The 19207-nt window shown below is 40.3% G+C and overlaps 1 protein-coding gene across 6 annotated transcripts in view; it reads left to right on the plus strand.

The window, feature by feature from the left end:
• ARID2 (AT-rich interaction domain 2) overlaps window positions 1-19207 on the plus strand; it is a 453518-nt gene that overhangs the window by 296371 nt on the left and 137940 nt on the right. For all 6 annotated transcript variants that reach the window (XM_070755580.1, XM_070755575.1, XM_070755576.1 and 3 more), the window contains 3 exons: window positions 881-1015; window positions 1658-1854; window positions 2774-5625. In XM_070755580.1, coding sequence (XP_070611681.1) covers window positions 881-1015; window positions 1658-1854; window positions 2774-5625 — 3184 coding nt within the window. The remainder of the gene's footprint in view (window positions 1-880; window positions 1016-1657; window positions 1855-2773; window positions 5626-19207) is intronic.

Consider the following 19207-nt stretch of genomic DNA (forward strand, 5'->3'; position numbering starts at 1 on the left):
GACAAATTATCAATAATTTGATATATAAGAAATGTTTTATTATACCTATGATGGATTGTAAGCGGTCAAAAGCACAACAAAATCGTAAATTAAGTGAATAACCAAAACCAATTTTCTTACCTTATCGCTCGTATCACCTGTCGAATTGACTTACTCTAAGATGTGTTTGATGGATATGTACAAATAATTAATCATTAGATTTTTGTTTGTTTTGTTTTGTTTGCCTGCATTTTTTAAATGTTCTGTTTTTAACATAAATAATTCAATAGAAACTATTTTTTAAAAAAAAGATAAGGGCATGAGCGACCGTGAATAGTGACTCCCTATTCAGATAGGGCTGCAACTGGTGTATCAGACAAACCTGGGTAAGCACTCCCCTCACCACAGCTGAAAAATGGTGGTCTAATGTCAGCCGTGGATCGAGGAGGACGTCCAAGTTGCGAACACTCTCTGAGGGAGTCAGAAATTCCCCTTCCAGGGTAATGGATGGACAGATGGAATTGTCCTTGGGAGGCAAAGCCCACAGCCACTTTGTCTTGTCGGTGAATATGAACTGAAACTACTATATAGAACCTATTCTTGGTAATATATTATATTTCATGGATGCCTTACACTTTTAACATTTGATATATATTGACCAATTAAAAGAAAATATTTCTAAAGCAATTTCAGAAAACAAAGCTATATGAATAAAATGTCTGATCCATGTATTTATTGCGATTTATTGTTAATAAAGTAGGTAGAAAAAATTTGTAAGAGCTGGAAAGCATTGACCAAATTACTGTTGGTATCAGACTGACAAAAATATGCTAGTTGGGAGAAAGAAGTCTTTATTAAGTTTTACTCATCCAAAGTTTTTTCCTCTATTTTCTCTCCTCAGGTTAAATGCTCATTTTGAGGTTAATTCAGACTGCTCAGTCTCCCGAGCTGAAATGTACTCTGAATATCTCTCTACATGCAGTAAACTAGCTAGAGGTGGAATTTTAACTTCTACTGGATTTTATAAATGTCTTCGGTAAGAGGAACTTATTCCTAGAATAAAACACCATTTGAAGTTACAATAACAATGAAAAAAATTCTGACAATTTTTCACACTTATGACTGTAACAGCATCCCCTGTGGTCGCGTCATCAGAATTTGGCCACTTGGCAACTGACATGCATTTATGATGGTTGCATTGTCCCAGAGTCATGTGATCATCTTGTGTAACCTTCTGCCAAGCAAAGTCAATGGGAATGCTAGATTCACTTAACAACCATGTTAAGATTCACTTAACAGCTACAGTGATTCACTTAATAACTGTGACAAGAAAGGTCATAAAGTGGGAAAAACTTAACTGTCTTAGCAATAGAAATTTTCCTTTGAACTTATTGTTCTGTAATAATCCTATTTGCTGACAGAAAATTAAGGATTGGTGACAGCAGTTCAAAGTTCTAAGACATTCCGGTTCAACCAGCACACCTACCCATCTGCCTCATATTCTGGGTCATTCCTCCTTACATTTTTTTTCCTTCCTTAAATTGCAATCATTGCTATTTAGTTCAGCTCCAAACCATTTGCACTACATTTCTCCTTAATTATTGCTCAGGACAAAATGTACTCCGAACTCCATTTTGCCTAAAAAAACCCTACATTCTTATTCTTTTTTTTTTGACAGAACTGTATTGCCAAATCATTCAGTGAAGAAAGTTGAGGATGCCAATAACAATGGGCAGGCTCATATTCATGTAGTAGGAGTAAAAAGGAGGGCTATACCACTTCCTGTTCAGATGTACTATCAGCAACAATCTTCTTCAACCCCTATTCTTCGGGTTGATTCTGTTCCTGATGTAGCTTCATCTGTTTCACCAGCAGGTAATATATTTTGAATTTCAACTTTGCCTATTGATCAGTTTTTAGTTATTTACAAGAGCAAAAATATTTTTGGTCACCAGAGAAAGCAATTATGTGTGGAAGAGTTAGCATTAAAAGAAAACCAGGTTGTCAAAGAACACAGTGGCTGGATGCCATCAAAACTGACACCAGCCAAAGCATAGAAAAATTCAAGTAAGTAGTACATGATTGGAAGATGTGGAAAGATCTTGCCCATACACTTGCCAGGGAATCACATGTGACTGAAATGAAATCATCATCATCAAATATTTTTGGAAGTATGGTTGGAATACATTACAATAAATAAAATGTGCCTATAGTCCAGTAAATATGACAAAAAGCAAAAAGAAATAAAAAGAGAAAAAGTAAACAGGATAGTTTGAGTTGGTGGAAGTTATACTTCTCTAGCCAATGGATAAGAGGTGTGATCTTCCTCTTCCATTTATATTATTTCCCTTGCCAAGTAAAAAAAATCCTAACATATGTTTTAAATGATATAATAATTTCTAACATCAGTTTGTATAAATACTGTAGTTAAGATAAATGTTTAATTAAATTTGAACTATTTTATTTCACTTAATTTTTAAATAGTTTGATATCAATTTTAAAATTATAGTTACTGAGAAAGTTAGAGTCTAAAGGAACAATGATCCTAAACTGGTGTCCAGTTTAGCTGCTTAAATTAGATAGCTGATTAGTAAGAATTTTTTCAATGAATTAGGAAGGAAAGGAAAAAAATGTTTCCAGTGTTTCAGGGTACAGTGAAATACACTTGCTCCATTACCACTGAAATACATAGAAATCATGGTAAATACCAACTCAGAAAGTATTCAAAGCTTAATTTATAAATGTTAATTCCTACTGATTTCACCACTTTATATTTGTTCCCCTTTAACAACAGGACTCTCACATGGATCATCAAATATAGGAAACAATTTTCAGAGGAATCCTATTAATAATCCATCTTCAACTATAGCTGCAACACAGATGTCTTTTCCAATTCAAGGTCCATCTACAGTGGTACAGACTGTTTCCAGGATACCACAAAACCCTTTAATTCATAGTCACCATCAACATAATGCTCCTATGACTGTCATGCAGAATAAATCTCCAATTTCCTGTGATGTAGTGAAGGCCACAGTGATACAGAACACAGTTCCACAGTCTACAGTTCCTGTTACTATTGCTGTAGGAGGTGGAGCACAATCTTCAAATCAAAATCCTAATAATGCAGGACCACAACCCTCTGTTACTGTTGTCAGCTCCCAGACTTTACTTCATCAACCTGTAATTCAGCAGTCATCTCTTCATGCAGTGGTACCAGGACAAATATCCTCAGGCACTCCTGTTACAGTAATTCAACAAACTGTACCTCAAGGTCATATATTTGGCAGAGTACAGAACATACCAGCATGCACTTCAACAGTTTCCCAGGCTCAGCAGCTCATAACCACATCATCACAGCCAGTACAAACATCAACTCAGCAATCCACAGGTGGTAACCAGCAACAAGATGCTGTTATTATAGCACCTCAGCAGTATGTTACAACATCAACATCTAATATAGTTTCTGCTACTACAGTTCAGAATTTCCAAGTTGCAACTGGGCAGGTGGTTACAATTGCTGGTGTCCAGAATCCACCAACATCAAGAGTAGGGTTTCAGAATATTGCACCAAAGCCTTCTCAACAAGTCCCAGCAGCAGTGGCCCAGCAACCAATGCAGCAGTCTCAGCAGCTGCCACCACCACCTCAGCAAAGTGTAGTGATTGTAAGCCAACCAACTCAGCAAGGTCCAACCTATGCACCTGCCATTCACCAAATTGTTCTTACTAATCCAGCTTCAATCCCAGCTAGCCAAACTGTTCAGTTGAGTGCACAGCCAGAGTTAACTCCAACTTCCTCACCATCACCTGGACCAATTTCAAACAACCATGTCACCACAGTAATGTCTCCATCTCTCTCCTCTCAGTCACAAGGACCCCCTCCTACTGTCAGTCAGATGCTTTCTGTAAAGCGTCAACAACAACAGCAGCATTCACCAGCATCGTCCCAGACACAGCTGCAAGTGCAACAGCAAGTCCAGATGCAGATTCAGCCACAACAAAATAGTCCTGGGATGGGTCAGCCACCTTCTAATGAATCCAGTTTAATAAAACAACTTTTGCTTCCTAAAAGAGGCCCTTCTACTCCTGGTGGCAAACTTATTCTCCCAGCACCACAAATTCCTCCTTCAAACAGTGCAAGAGCAACTAGTCCTCAAGTGGTTTATCAGATGGGTAATAACCAAGCAACAGGTTTTGGAGTTCAAGGGCAGTCTGCTGCTCAGCCATTACTAGTTGGACAGCAAAATGTTCAGTTAGTCCAGAGTGCAGTTCAATCCCAAGGAACAGTACAAACTGTTCCAATTTCCAATTTACAAATATTGCCAGGGCAGTTGATTTCAAACAGCCCAGCAACTATTTTTCAAGGGACTTCCGGCAATCAGGTTACTATAACAGTTGTGCCAAATGCTAGTTTCACTACAGCAAATACAAGTCAGGGAAATGCAACTCAAATAATTGCTCCAGCTGGAATAACAATGAGTGGGACACAAGCAGCAGTTGGGCTTCAGGTGCATGCACTTCCACCTAACCAGGCACCTCTAGCTGGACAGACATGTTCTGCTACTGCTCCTCCATTCAAAGGAGATAAAATAATTTGCCAAAAGGAAGAAGAAGCAAAGGAGGCAACAGGTTTACATATTCATGAACGCAAAATTGAAGTAATGGAAAACCCTTCTTGCAGAAGAGGAGCTGCAAACACCAGTAATGGTGATGCAAAGGAAAATGAAACACAAGTAGGAAATCTTCTAAATGGAAGAAAGCATGACTCCAGTCTACCTCCAGCTAACTCAGGGAAAATTCAGAATGAGGCCAATCAGTTGTCACAAGTCAGTAATGGATCATCATTAGTCGTAGATGAAAATGGAGCTCTTGGAAAGCAGAACTTTGAACAACCAGACACACAGGAACTTAAAAGTGATTTGAGGAAGCCCCTCCTTAATGGAATCTGTGACTTTGATAAGGGCGATGGTTCCCATTTAAGTAAAAACATTCCAAATCACAAAACTTTCAACCATATAGGAAATGGGGAAATTTCTTCAATAGAACAAGATAATTTGGATGCCACACAACTAGATACTGCCAAAGGTGATCAAGGGGAAAGATTTTCCAATGGACCTATTTTAGCTTTGGGGACTATGCCTGTTGTAAGCAGTACACAAGAGGCTTCAAAACTCTTATCCCAGGAACCTAGTATTACCAACCCTGATGTACCTAACGGACCTCTAATTTCAAGTTTGAATTCAGATGTGCCTCACCAACGCCCAAGTGTAGTAGTCTCATCACAGACAACAGCCTCTGTCATACAGGGACATCATATCATAGCAGTTCCACACTCAGGACCTTGTGGATCCCCAGCTACTCTGTTATCTGAAATACGCTCAACTAATGGCATGGCAGAATGCAAAACTGTAAAGAGGCCAGCAGAGGATGACAGGGAAACTGTTCCAGGAATCCCTAATAAAGTAGGAGTTAGAATTGTTACAATAAGTGACCCTAACAAAGCTGGCTGTAGTGCCACTATGGTAGCTGTGCCAGCTGGAGCAGATCCAAATACTGTAGCAAAAGTAGCAATAGAAAGTGCTGCTCAGCAAAAGCAGCAACAGCAACAACAACATGCAACACCATACGTACAAAACATGGTCACACAGGTAGGTTCTTGACAGTCTTCATTTTCTAGCTATTAAATTTAATTTTCACATATGCATATATATGTGGGGATATAAAAGTTCAGTGCTTACAATATTTTGTTCAACAGCTTTAAAATGAGAACTATTTTGTAAATCCTACCAGTCTATTATTGCTCATCATTTTCTGGACAATAGCCTGTATTTATAAAAATACATAAATTAGGATATAATTCAATTAGGCATAGAATAACTGTTTTTATTTTATTTCTTCAATGTTTTATTTCAAAAGCTGAGATGCTTTCCTAATTTTACAGTTTTAAATGTTCGTGTTCCTGAGTTCCTGTTCCTTTTTAATTTCAAGCTGTCTTTGCATCTTATTGCCTTCATTTGCAGTAGCTGTCTTTTATATACATCATGTAAACGTATGCTTTACGTAGTATTGTATGTAAAGAGATATCAAGAAACATGTAACCAGCTGTTGAATTTTGAATGATTTCTGCAGAGATTGTTTCAGTCTTGCAAGTTTATTTCAGTAGACAAGACATTGAAGTATTTAATTAATGAGATGTATTCTTTCTCATCACTTGATCTGTTAATTAGTTCTGAAAGTATATTCTTAGTACTATATCTTGTTAACATTGCTGACTCCATTTTGCCTTTTTAAGATACACATTCTTATTATCTAAATCTATCTAATTATTCTAGATACATTTGTGATTTTTAAAATTGGGATAAATTTAAAGCAATTTTCCGTGCAACAGAGGGAATCCCATATTATTAAATTATTTGTATTTATCCTGAAAGTTAGGCTTACAAAAGATATAAACCTCAATCACTTTAAAATTTCACAAAAGAAAAGGAAAGTTGCACAAAGGAAACAGACAGTTGTTCTTTATCCTCAAGAGCCTAAGGCAGTGATGGCAAACCTATGGTACAGGTGCCACAGGTGGCATACGGAGCCATATCTGCTGGCATGCGAGCCGTTGCCCTATCTCAGCTCCAATGTGCATGTGGGTGCCAGCCAGCTGATTTTTGGCTTGCACAGAGGCTCTAGGAGGGCATTTTTGGCTTCAAAGAGCCTCCAGGGGATGGGGGAGGGAATTTTTACCCTCCCCCAGCTCCATGGAAGCCTTTGGAGCCTGGGGAGGGCAGAATACGAGCCTACGTGGCCCACCAGAACCTCTGGTGGGTGGGGAAGGTATTTTTGCCCTTCACAGGCATTGAATTATGGGTGTGAGCACTCACGCATGTGTGATAGCGCACACGCATGCTCTTTCAGCACCCAAGGAAAAAAAGGTTTCCCATCACTGGTCTGAGGCCTCCGAAATCACTGCCCAAGAAAAATATAACTAAGCAGCAATCAGGACAAGGAGTCCACTTGTACATACACTTTGGACATATTATAATACTATTTCTTTGTTCTTTATAATCACTAAAAAACCTCCTTTGTTGTCAGTCTGGCTGGGCATGATTCATTCAATCTGAATCAACATAGAGGGTGGTTGCAAATCAGCCACAGAGATCCTAAAAAAAATGCATTATGTGGCTCTCTTATAGTCAGGTATGGGCTGGGGTGAAAGTAACATTGGTCACATTTCTGAATAATCTTCAACTATTTCAGAACTTTCTGCAATCTTGATATTGTTGACCATTATATCCTGTAAACTGCCCTATAAAGGTTGGGATAATTTTTATGGTGGTTCAGCTTCTATGTAGATGGAACATTCTAACTGATCATTAGGGCATCATCCCTTGGTTTCTCTAGTGTGGGTTGCCATAAGACCTATTTCATTTCTACACGAAAAGCTGTTGTTTACAGAGGACAGCCATTATATATTATCCTCAAGCTGGCAATGTGGAAGTCTTGAACAGTTATCTGAACATGGATTAGAAGTCCATGCTGCTAATAACTATCTATGCAGAGATGAAACCACAAATGTATAATTTGTTAATAAATGATTGGACAATCTGAAATGTTGATCTAGTAGTTACATCTGATGAGGTTTACTTGTCTGGTGTGAGATGCCATAATAAAACAGAGGGACAGTAACTCACTTCTTAAGAATCAGTTGGTTGCAGTTCATGCAGAATGTAGAAGCCAGATTCCTGGCAAGACTTCCCCACCACGGTAGAAAAATATCAATATTAAGCTTGATGCAATGGTTGTCAGGCTTTTGGACTCAATTCTAAGTGCTGCTTGTCTCCAATAAATACATATGATTTAATACCAAATTATATTGGGCACCACCTCATCAGAATGACTGCTCATCCAACCAAATACCAGGTACAGGTGAAATCATGGAACATTTTTCCAACCATATAAGAAATGGTGAAATTTCTCCGTTAGAACAAGATGGATGCCACACAACTATATGCTACCAAAGATGAACAAGGGGAAAATTTTTCCAATGGACCTGGGTTTTTTTAAATTTTATATAATAAACTTTATTGTTTTTTAAAAACATTTTCTTTAAAATCAATGACATAATTATTTTTTAGAATTACTTTTAGTAATTCTGCATTGGTTCATAACAGAAAAAAAAATAAAGTCACATATCTATATTTCATTACAATACTTTCATTCCAGTGTTATTTCTTTACCTCGATAAACAATATAATTATATATTCCTGTTTACATTTACATAATTTTATACCTTTTTATTTACATATTTACAATTTGCATTACTGCTAATTCTGATTGTTATCTATGATTTTCTTGGGGGGTTTTTCCTTAATTCAACCCATTTGTACCATTGTTCCCATGTTTCATAGTAATCTGATTCTTCTTGACTTCTTAATTGCAATGTGAGGTATTGTATCTCAGTGTTTTTTCAGAATTGGGCAAAGGTGATCCTGGCTGTTGTCCTTATGCACAGTATTAAATATTTTATTCCCTTACTAAATTCCTTTTTGATGATTCCCAATAAGAACAGTTTAGGGATGAATTCTGTTGTATCGTGTTATTTCCTGTAACCATTTGTGTATTTTCTTCCAGAATTTTTTTGTTTTTGTCCACAACTACCACATGTGAAAGAAGGTGCCATTGACTTTTTTGCAACGCCAGCAATTTGGGTTTGATTTTGGATGCATTTTAGCCAATTGGGTTGGTGCCAAATGCCACCTGTAACACATCTTATAATATTTTTCCTTGTACAGTATGGATTTAAATTTCTTAGTTTTAAATTTCTGTTCCATACCTGTTCCCAATTTGCCAAATGGATATTATGTCCTACATTTTGTGCCCATTTTATCATGGGTCCTTTCACCATGTTCTCATTCCTTTTGTATTGTAGCAAATAACTATATATTTTTGAAACCGGGTGTTCAAGATTTTTTTTGCCTTTTCTCAAGAACCATTTTCCACTTACAAACCCGAGCCTCCAAAACTGTAACCGGAAAAGGCAAGGTGAAGCCTCTGTGGGGCCTCTCTAGGAATCTCCTGGGAGGAAACAGGGCTGGAAAAGGCGGGGAGAAGCCTCTGTGGGGCTTCTCTAAGAACCTCCTGGGAGGAAACATGGCCTTCACCCTCCCTGTGGTTTCCTCAATCACACGCATTATTTGCTTTTACATTGATTCCTATGGGAAAAATTGCTTCTTCTTACAAACTTTTCTACTTAAGAACCTGGTCACGGAAAAAATCAAGTTTGTAAGTAGATGTACCACTGTATTCTATTATTATCTAAATTTATTCATACTCTGGCCCAGGCTAATGTTGCAGCGGTTTGGTATAATTTCCAGTCAGGAAGGCCAACCCCCCCACCCTTGTAAATCTATTTTTTTTAATTCTAGGTTTTTTATTTTGCCAAATAAATTTTTGGGTTACTTAATCTAAATTTGTTAAAAAGGCGTTTGATAATGTAGATTGGCAATATATGAAATTATTATTTAGGAAAATGGAATTCAGTGACAAATTTATAAAAATGATTGAAGCTATATATTCTTCCCAATCTGCCAAAATAATAATAAATGGAGATACAACCCAAACTTTTCAAATACAAAAAGGAGTCAGGTAAGGATGCCCTTTAACCCCCCGCTATTCATACTAACAATGGAAATATTGTTGAATAGAATTGGAGAAAATTTTGAAATTAAAGGAACAACTGTCAAAAAGGAAATTTATAAACTACAAACTTTTGCGGACGACCTGATCTTCTTAGAAGATCCTCAGGAATCAGGAATACATTTAATTAATGAATTGGAAAATTATGGATTAATAGCTGGCCTCAAAATAAATAGACAGAAAACTAAAATACTAACAAAAAATATGACACTTCAACAAGAAAGAAACTTAGAAGGAAGTTTGAATTTACAAGTACCGGTAGTAAAAAAAATTAAATACTTGGGTATTTATTTAACAAACGAGTGCTCAACTATAGAAAATAAGAGAATAACTATAAAATGAATGGAACTAATAGATTTAGATTTTTTTAAATGGGGAAATCTACAGCTATTTTTACTGGGCTGAATTGCCATAATAAAGATGAATATACTTCCTAAATTACTATATTTATTCCAAGTTGTCCCAATGGACCTGTTTTAATCTGTCAGCATCCCAGTGATTTTAATTGTAGGGATTTGAGCACCATCTTATTTTATGAGTACAGTATTAGTGATTTAAGTGAAATATGACAAGAATTCCTTTATATTATGGACCAATATATTTTATTGCTGTTATCATGAACAATCATAATATCCTTTTAAGGTTTGGATATTTTGTTTCTGTAAATTGTGTAATTATAATATTAAAATTTTTATTTAAAAATTAAAGGGTCCATGACTAAATTTGTATTATTAGCAAGGAAAGTAACTTACTATATAATATAGGATTTGAAATGTACAAAGAAATATAACAAAATAAGAAAATGGGAACCTATCAAAATTGATTTCGTCATGATTGCTAATTAGTCTTCTAAACTAATATGTCAAGTGGTTGAACTATATTAAATTTAATTATATTAAAAATAAACTGATTATTATAAGCAAGATACATTTTCTAACCTATTATTAAAAAGCAGGTTTATTTTTGAACAGTGTGCTGCAAGAACCATCAGATTTCTTAAAGATTTATCTGAATACCATCTCTTTCTATAGCAAAGTCTTTTAGGCTTTGTAGTCAATACCTACCTAGTACATTCTTCTGTGTAAAAAAATCTGAAATAGAAATTCTATCGCTTAAAATCCTAAAAAACTATAATTCTATAATGAATGTGGAATGAGATTTTAGAATATGCTCTTGGATTTATATAAATATACAATTACAAATAACTTCACTTTTATTTGTTACAGTAGCCAATTAATATTTAACTCTTATTCTGGAAACAAAAGGAAAAATTGATATAAGGCAATCTATTGTTTCTTTATTTAATTCTAATTTAATTCAAACTGACAATTTCATTTTTTAATTTTGATTAATTATCTTTATGAAAGGCAGCTTGCATAATTCTTGCTAACATCCTAAAATGCACAATTTTAAAGAAAGCAGATTACATGTGAATTCTTTGCTTGCATAAATTTATGGTCTCTCTGATATACACTAGGACAGTAATGGCAAATCTATGGCACAGGTGCCACAGGTGGCATGTGGAGCCATATATGCTGGCATGCAAACCGTTGCCCTAGCTCAGTTCCAATGTGCATGTGTATGCTGGCTCTAGAGGGTGTTTTTGGCTTCCAGAGAGCCTCCGGGAGAATGGGGGAGGGCATTTTTACCCTCCCCCATCTCCAGGGAAGTCTTTGGAGCCTGGGGAAGGGGAAACACAAGCCTACTGGGCCCACCACAAGTTGGGAAACAAGCAATTTCTGGCCTCCAGTGGCCATCCGGGGGGCAGGGGAAGCTGTTTTCACATTTTCCAGGGATTGAATTATGGACATGGACACTTGCACATGTGCGATAGTGCCCGCACGCACTCCTTCAACACTCAAGGAAAAAAAGGTTAGCCATCACTGCACTAGGAGCTTAGGAGTTTTGTGACAGGTATAGACAGGTTTTCTGTAGGAAAGAGTTAAATGTTTCTTCAGCATAGAAGATAATTGTGTAAAATAGGAACATTATGTTGTGGCACAGATCCTCTACTCACCAAGCCCAGGATCTGATAATTATTTATGAGAGGAGATCACCTTGAACTAAAAGTTAGATAATCTTAGACCAAGCACTATTTACGGGGTATTGAAGATTGATGGTTAGATATTTCCCTACTTACTTTTATTGCATTTAACATTCTTTTTTGTATCATTATAGATAACCTTTGCTGCATATTGTTATGCCGGGCCCTTGGCAATTAGCCCCCAGTGAGTTTGGAATGAATTTCAAACACACACACATAGTCACAAAGAAATTAAAGCAAGCTTATTAAGCAATCTTGAAAACATAATTTGGAGAGGAATCAAATTATTCTTAACTGGAAAAAGTCCTTGAATGCGGCAGTGTGCCAAACAGAAGAGTAGATAAGACGGCTGTAAATCTCCACAGCCACCCACGCCAAAATATCTTCAAGAGTTCTTTAACTATGAAGTGTCCAAGGTTCAGTAGAAGTCCTTGAATAATACGAGCTATAGCAATGTTCTTTCAAAAGTCTCTTTCTCAAACGGCTCACAATTCCCAACACCCATAATTTATCACAAAACACATTTACATAATTATCCCTTGAACAGGTGTGCTCACTTATCTTCTGAAACACCTGCGCAACTGCTCCCTTCTTGCCATAAGTCTGAACACACAGGCATCCACAAGTAGGTCCTCTGATTCTGATGACTCTAATTGGAGCACTGACTGGTGGGCTGGCTGCACCCATCTCCCTGTCTAATTCCTCTCCCCCACTCTCTGTTCCTGACTGTGAGTAAACTTCTCTCTCTGATTCTGCTGGCAATAAAACAGGTCTCTGATAACCCAAGGATTACCCTAAATCAACATCCAAATTCCCCGCTGCAGGAGCTGCCCCAGAGCCAACCACAACACCATCCCCACCGGATGGCCCCTCCCCCGAACCCTGCACACAGGATGGGGCTTGTTCAAAAACTGTACATGAAAATCCCAAATGAGCTCAGGTGCATCCACCAGGGAGGCCTCCACCCAAGAACAATCATCTTGATCTCCCTCAGTCCATTGTACCAAATATTGAAAACAATCCCGCACTCATCATGAATCCCGAATGGCATGGATCGAGGCATCAGGCAGATGATCCCGAACACAGGGTACAGACATGCCTGATACACCAGGACGGAGCGGGCAGTCAGGACTAACAGGAACCAATAGGGAGCGATGAAACACCGGGTGGATCCTCATATAGGCAGGCAGGGACAGATGATAGGCCACAGGTTTGATGACCTGCTCCAGTGAGAAAGGAGCCATGAACTGTGGATCCAACTTCCGACAGGGCAACTCTGAGGAAATGTACCACACCTGATTTCCGACAGCCAACGGGGTAACATCACGACGAGAACGGTCGGCATACCTCTTATAGTCTTCCTTGGCTTTGTTGAAGTATCTCTTCACCATTTTGATCACTGATTGTTGTTCAGGCAGGAACTCCTCTGCAGCTGGGACTGGGGAATCCAAAAGGGTCAGCGGGAAAAACCGGGGATGGAAACCATAATTATTGTGAAACGGAGTGGTTTATTGAATTTCAAATTTAGCCACTGAGAGATACCATGACCATTCGGACTGCTGGTCCGACACAAAGTACTACAGGTACTGTTCAAGAATGCCGATGACCTTCTCGGTGCCACCATCAGTCTGGGGGTGCTGCGTGGCCGCCAAACAGATTTGCACCCGCAAAGCCAACATGAGTTCCTTCCAGAATCGTGCTGTGAATTGGGTCCCCCTGTCCAACACCACCCGGTCCGGGAGGCCATGGAGCTGGAAAACGTGTTATATAAACAACTGGGCAGTGACTTGAACTGTGGGCACTCGGCGACGGGATAAAGTGTGTCATCTTTGTCAACATGTCCACCACTGTGCACCATTACCGTGGTGAATCCCGAAGACAAAGGAAGATGGGTCACGAAATCCATGGAAACAGCCCCGCACGGCCTTTCAAGTGTTGGCAAAGGCTGCAACAACCCAGACGGGGCTCCAATGGCAGACTTAGCCAAAGGGCAACGCTTGCAGATGTTCACATACATTTGCACATCGTCAAGAAGCCGGGACCACCAAAATGTTCACGACACCAGTTCCAAAGTCTTGAACAGCCTAAAATGACGAGCGGCAGACATGATCAAGCCACAAAGCAGCCCTGCCGGAACGTACAGCTGCCTGCGGTACCAGAGCAGGCCATCCGATAATGTCCATCGAGAATTGGGCCCAATCTCCCGCACCCGCTGGGCCACAAAACCGTCCCCCTGCTACACTTCCTGAATGCGCTGATGCAAAGCTACAGGATCGTGCGTGGCAGCCAGGGCTTCTGCAGGCAAAATAGTTTGCAACAGGGCCTGTTCTTTGGGGTGCAAAACATCTGGTTTTCGGGATAGTACATCCACTCGAGGGTTCTGGTAACTTGGCGTATATCGGATCCGAAAGTTGAACTCTGCAAAGAAAGACGACCAGCGTATCTGCCGTTGGTTCAACTTTTGGGCCGTTTGCAAGAACTCCAGGTTCCAATGATCTGTCCGGACCTCCACCTGGTGCCAAGCTCCTTCAAGATGGTGCCTCCACGTCTCGAAGGCAGACTTGACAGCCAACAACTCCTTCTCTCAGATTGTATAATTCCGTTCAGAGGGCATGAGTTTGTGGGAGTGGTAGGTGCACGGGAACAGAGTGCCGCCGCCAAGACAGGCCTGAAGAAGTATAGCTCCAATGGCGACATCGGAAGCGTCGATCTCCACGACAAACAGCTGACACAAGTCTGCTGTTTGTCGTGCAGACCGATGCTTCCGATGTCGCCATTGGAGCCATACTTCATGAAGGCTTCCTTGAGGGCCACGAACACCTGTTGCTCAGCCTCAGCCCACTGAAACAGCACTTGTTTCTGCAAAAGCCGGGTGAGGGGAGCGGTCAGGGTGGCGAAACCTGGGATAAACATGTGATTGTAATTCACAAAGCCCAACAGTCTCTGCACATCCTTCATTTGCCGCAGGGGTTGCCAGGTTTTCAGAGTCGACACCTTGTCGGGTCCATGGCTATGCCCCCTGAAGAAATGACATGCCACAGGAATTCTACGGTTGTGTGAAAATACTGGCACATTTCCAACTTGGCATACAACCGTTGCTCACGTAAGCATTGCAGGACCTGGTGCAGATGATACAGATGACTGGACTGTGAGGGAGAATAGATCAGAATGTCATCAAGATAAATAAGAACAAAATGATCAAACATATTGTGAAAAATGTCGTTCATCAGATGCTGGAAGACCACCGGGGCGTTGGTGAGACCTAGGTACTCAAAGCGCCCATACTGGGTGCTGAACGCTGTTTTCCACTCATCCCCCAGCCGGATCCGCACCAAATTGTACACGCTCCTTAAATCTATTTTGGAAAAAACCTTGGCGGATCGCAGCCGTTCCATTAGCTCCGGGATCAATGCCAATGGGTACCGGTTGCGCACAGTGATGGCATTAAGTTGTTGGTACTCGCAACACAGTCGCAAATACCCTGTCTTTCTTCACAAACAAGACAGGTGCAGAGAGAGGCGAGGTCAAAGGCCACATGAATCCTTTAGCTAGGTTCTTTTCAATGAAGTGCTTGAGGGCCACTAGCTCGGGCTCAGACATGGAATACAGCCAACAGCAGGAAGCTTGGCGTCAGGGAAGAGTTCATTGGTGCAGTCATATGGCTATGTGGCGGCAGCCGATCCGCCTCCTTCTCATCAAAGACATCAGCAAATTCTGTGAGGCAGTTTGGTAAGGTAACCTCGGGGGTCCCGGGCCTGTGGGCCCCTGAGTGGCGCAAACATGACGGTGATGGTCCACACAACGTTCTGGGACCACATCATGTGAGGATCGTGTGTTCGTAGCCAAGACAATCCCAGAACCACAGGAAAATGGAGGCCTTGGGTGACGTAGAACTGGAGGGCCTCCTCGTGAGTCCCGATGGCCATACGCACTGGCGGGGTCTGGAACCGGATGGGCCTGGAAAGCAGAACTCACCCCTCAATTGTCTCAACAGTTAAAGGTGGATTAATGGAATACAATGGCAGGGAATGTCACTGAGCAAAGGCCTCGTCCAAAACATTCGTGGTGGCCCCCCAATCCATGAGGGCACGAGCTGCGTGATACTGGGTACGTTGTTCTACGAGGAGTTGTACTTCAAGAGTTAAGTGTCGGTACGAGCCAGGGTCGTTAGCCAAAGAGTCTAAAGAGCCCGGGCTCCCCTCATTTCCTGACAGTGGCTCCAGCTGAGCTGCAACAATCATGGAAGCTGGCGCTGATGAGGCAGGAGCTGTCGTCGAAACAGCTGCTTCAGGATTGGGAGCCGGCACTGGGTTAGTCAGGATGGTGGCCGCTGCCATGCTCCACCGCTTGCGAGGAAAGGAATTAGCAAAATGACCTGCTCCCCCAAAGTAATAACAGAGGCCCGCCATGCGCCAGTGAGCCCTTTCCATAGCGGTCACATGGGATCTGGAGAAGCTCAAGTCCATTGGTTCCTCACGAGCCTCTGGAACCGATCGATCTATCGGACATAGAGGCAGGGCTGACACAAAACGTTGTGGCACAGGAACCGGGCACTGGACGGGCACAGCAGCACAGGCACGGCGCCAGAAGCGCGGGGGGAGGTCCGCATGGCCCAACACACTTCTTGGGACAGCAGCCTGACTTCAGTGTCCAAACAGTGCTGCTGCAGTCCGTCCAGGGTGCGAGGCAGGGCCTCATGAAGTAACTCGTCCAACATGGCCTCAGACAAGCCATCCTGGAAGGCCTCCAGCAAAGCGACCTGATTCCATTGCACCTGAGCTCTGAGGCCATGAAAATCACCCATATACTTGGTAAGCGGGCGTGAGCCTTGCTTAAGCTGTTTCAACGCCCTCGTGGCTGTCTGGTCCCGCACCAGGTCCGCATACCGCCACTGCAGTCGGTTACAAAAAGCAGCGTAGTCCTGCAGCAGTGGATCATTGCAGTCCAGCAACGGTGACACCCACGCTGCAGCTGTGTCAGCCAGCAAGCTGCAGAGGAAAGCCACCTTCTCTGCGTCCATGGGAAAATGCGCAAGCTGTGCAATTATAAACAGATGCACCTGGCTGAGGAAGGCAGGAAAGTGACAGCGGTCTTCCCAAATCTTCTCTGGCATAGCCACAGAGCATTTCCTATGTGGCATAGGCTGTGGAACTTGAACAACCTGCTGAACCAGCAGGGCTGGCTGCTGAATTAATTGCATCAAGGTCAGCCACCGTTTGCGTCAGGGCCTGAATTTCCTGACGTAAAGCCTCAAATATGGCCTGAACCGCTGCCATGCTTTCAGCCATCCAAACAAACACAGGAAAACATCCCACAAAACTTGTTCAGTGTGATAGGTGGGCATTTATTCTGTTATGCAATTAGCCCCCAGTGAGTTTGTAATGAATTTCAAAGACACACACACATAGTCACAAAGAAATTAAAGCAAGTTTATCAAGCAATGTTGAAAACACAAACTTGGAGAGGAGTCAAATTACTCTCACCTGGAAAAAGTCCTTGAATGCAGCAGTATGCCAAAACAAAAGAGTAGATAAGACGGCCACCCACGTCAAAATATCCTCAAGAGTTCGTTAACTATGAAGTGTCCAAAGTTCATTAGAAATCCTTGAATAATATGAGCTATAGCAATGTTCTTTTAGAAGTCTCTTTCTCAAACGGCTCACAATTCCCAACACCTGTAATTTATCACAAAACACATTAACATAATTACCCCTTGCACAGGTGTGCTTACTTATCTTCTGAAACACCTGTGCAACTGCTCCCTTCTTGCCATAAGCCTGCACACACGGGTATCCACAAGTGGGTCCTCCTCTGATTCTGATGACTCACTAATTGGAGCACTGACTGGTGGGCTGGCTGCACCCATCTCCCTGTCCGATTCCTCTCCCCCACTGTCTCTCCCTGGCTGTGAGTCAACTTCACTGTCTGATTCTGCTGGCAATAAAACAGGTCTCTGATAACCCGAGGGTTCCCTGAAATCAACATCCAAATTCCCCACTGCAGGAGCTGACCTAGAGCCAACCACAACACATGATAGTTTGAGACATGAAAATGATTGTTATACAATGAGAAATTCCTTCATAATTTTGAATTAATTTCTCAAATTGATTGGTTTTCTAACTTTTTGGAATGGAAACAGAAATTGACAGTAAAGTGGTTATATTAAATTATTCTTTAAGTTGATTGAAAACTGATTTCCTGGAGAGAATCTAAATCTCTTTTCTGTTAAATGAATGTTTATGATGTTATAAGATGCTTTCTTTCATCTACCCTCCCCACTCTATAGAAAATGAATTTGAAGGAGAGAGATATGTAGAGGAACATATCCAGAAAAGAAAAGTTACTGACGGGGGAAAAAAGGCTAGTAATTTCCTGTGTGATAGAGTAAATGTGTGGTTGGGGTCTATGGAGAGATTACCTATGTATCTGGGAGTTTAAAAAATGTGGTAAAACAAAGAGAATTGCTTCTAGACACCGGACTAACACTCCATTTATTTTATCCTGAGGCTTTACATCTTTAAGGGATTTTGTGCAGAGTTGAACAATGGTAGAATTTAATGATTATTTCTTTTTAAAAATAACAGTGTTAATTGTCTCAGGTATCTTTTTATAATTACAAATTTTTCAAGATATTTTCAATGGCTAAAATCTCTCCGCAGATGCTCTTGCTTGTGATTGCACATTTTAGATAGTTTTGTTAAAAAGAAATTCTTAGTGTAAGCTGTGCTCGTATCAGTTGATCAAGTGAGTGCAACCTCCAAGAAGTAGATTTGGAGAGAATATCTAGATACGGTTTTATTACTTAGGTTATAATTTCATTAATCCTTTCAGTATCTAGTAAACCATAACTTTTTCTTTTAAAAAGCTTTCTTTAAATAACAGACAATTTTGAAAGGATAAACTAGATAAATGTTTGTGAACCATACTGGAAGAAAAAATATGTGTTAGTTCATATCTTCTGTTTATAAATTAATTTTTGAATTATGAATCTTATGTCACAGCTGAAATGAAGGTTGTAGAAATGATATGATACTATGTCTAATGTTTATTTACCTCAAATCACCTATACAATTGTCTAATAAAAATCATATAAAGATTTTCTGTCTTTTCCACTGTGGAGCACAAAAACCACAAGCAGAAAAGAATCTAACTATATTTTCAAGAGTTGTCAATATAAATTCTTCTAGTGTCTGTAAATTGTTAAACTCTTCTTCCATTAACTTCTCAGCTCCAGTGGAAACTGGAGTGCTATAAATACTTCAACAGGATTATTTTGTACAATATTTTTCTCTGCTTTCCATCTTTCATTCATATATCCTCCTTGTTTTAAGAAGTTGATAATGTAAAATGTAATAGTCTGTCAAGCAACAGTGAAAGAAGTAATAGACCATCTCAGTAGAAAAAGGTTTCCATTTGTTTCATAGAAGTGAATGTTTGTGAACTGTTTAGAAATAAGTAATCCTGTAATACAGTGTGCTCAGGATTTCACCTGACTGATT

The sequence above is a fragment of the Erythrolamprus reginae genome, chromosome 6 (assembly GCF_031021105.1).
Source record: "Erythrolamprus reginae isolate rEryReg1 chromosome 6, rEryReg1.hap1, whole genome shotgun sequence".
In the NCBI taxonomy this organism is placed as follows: Eukaryota; Metazoa; Chordata; class Lepidosauria; order Squamata; family Dipsadidae; genus Erythrolamprus; species Erythrolamprus reginae.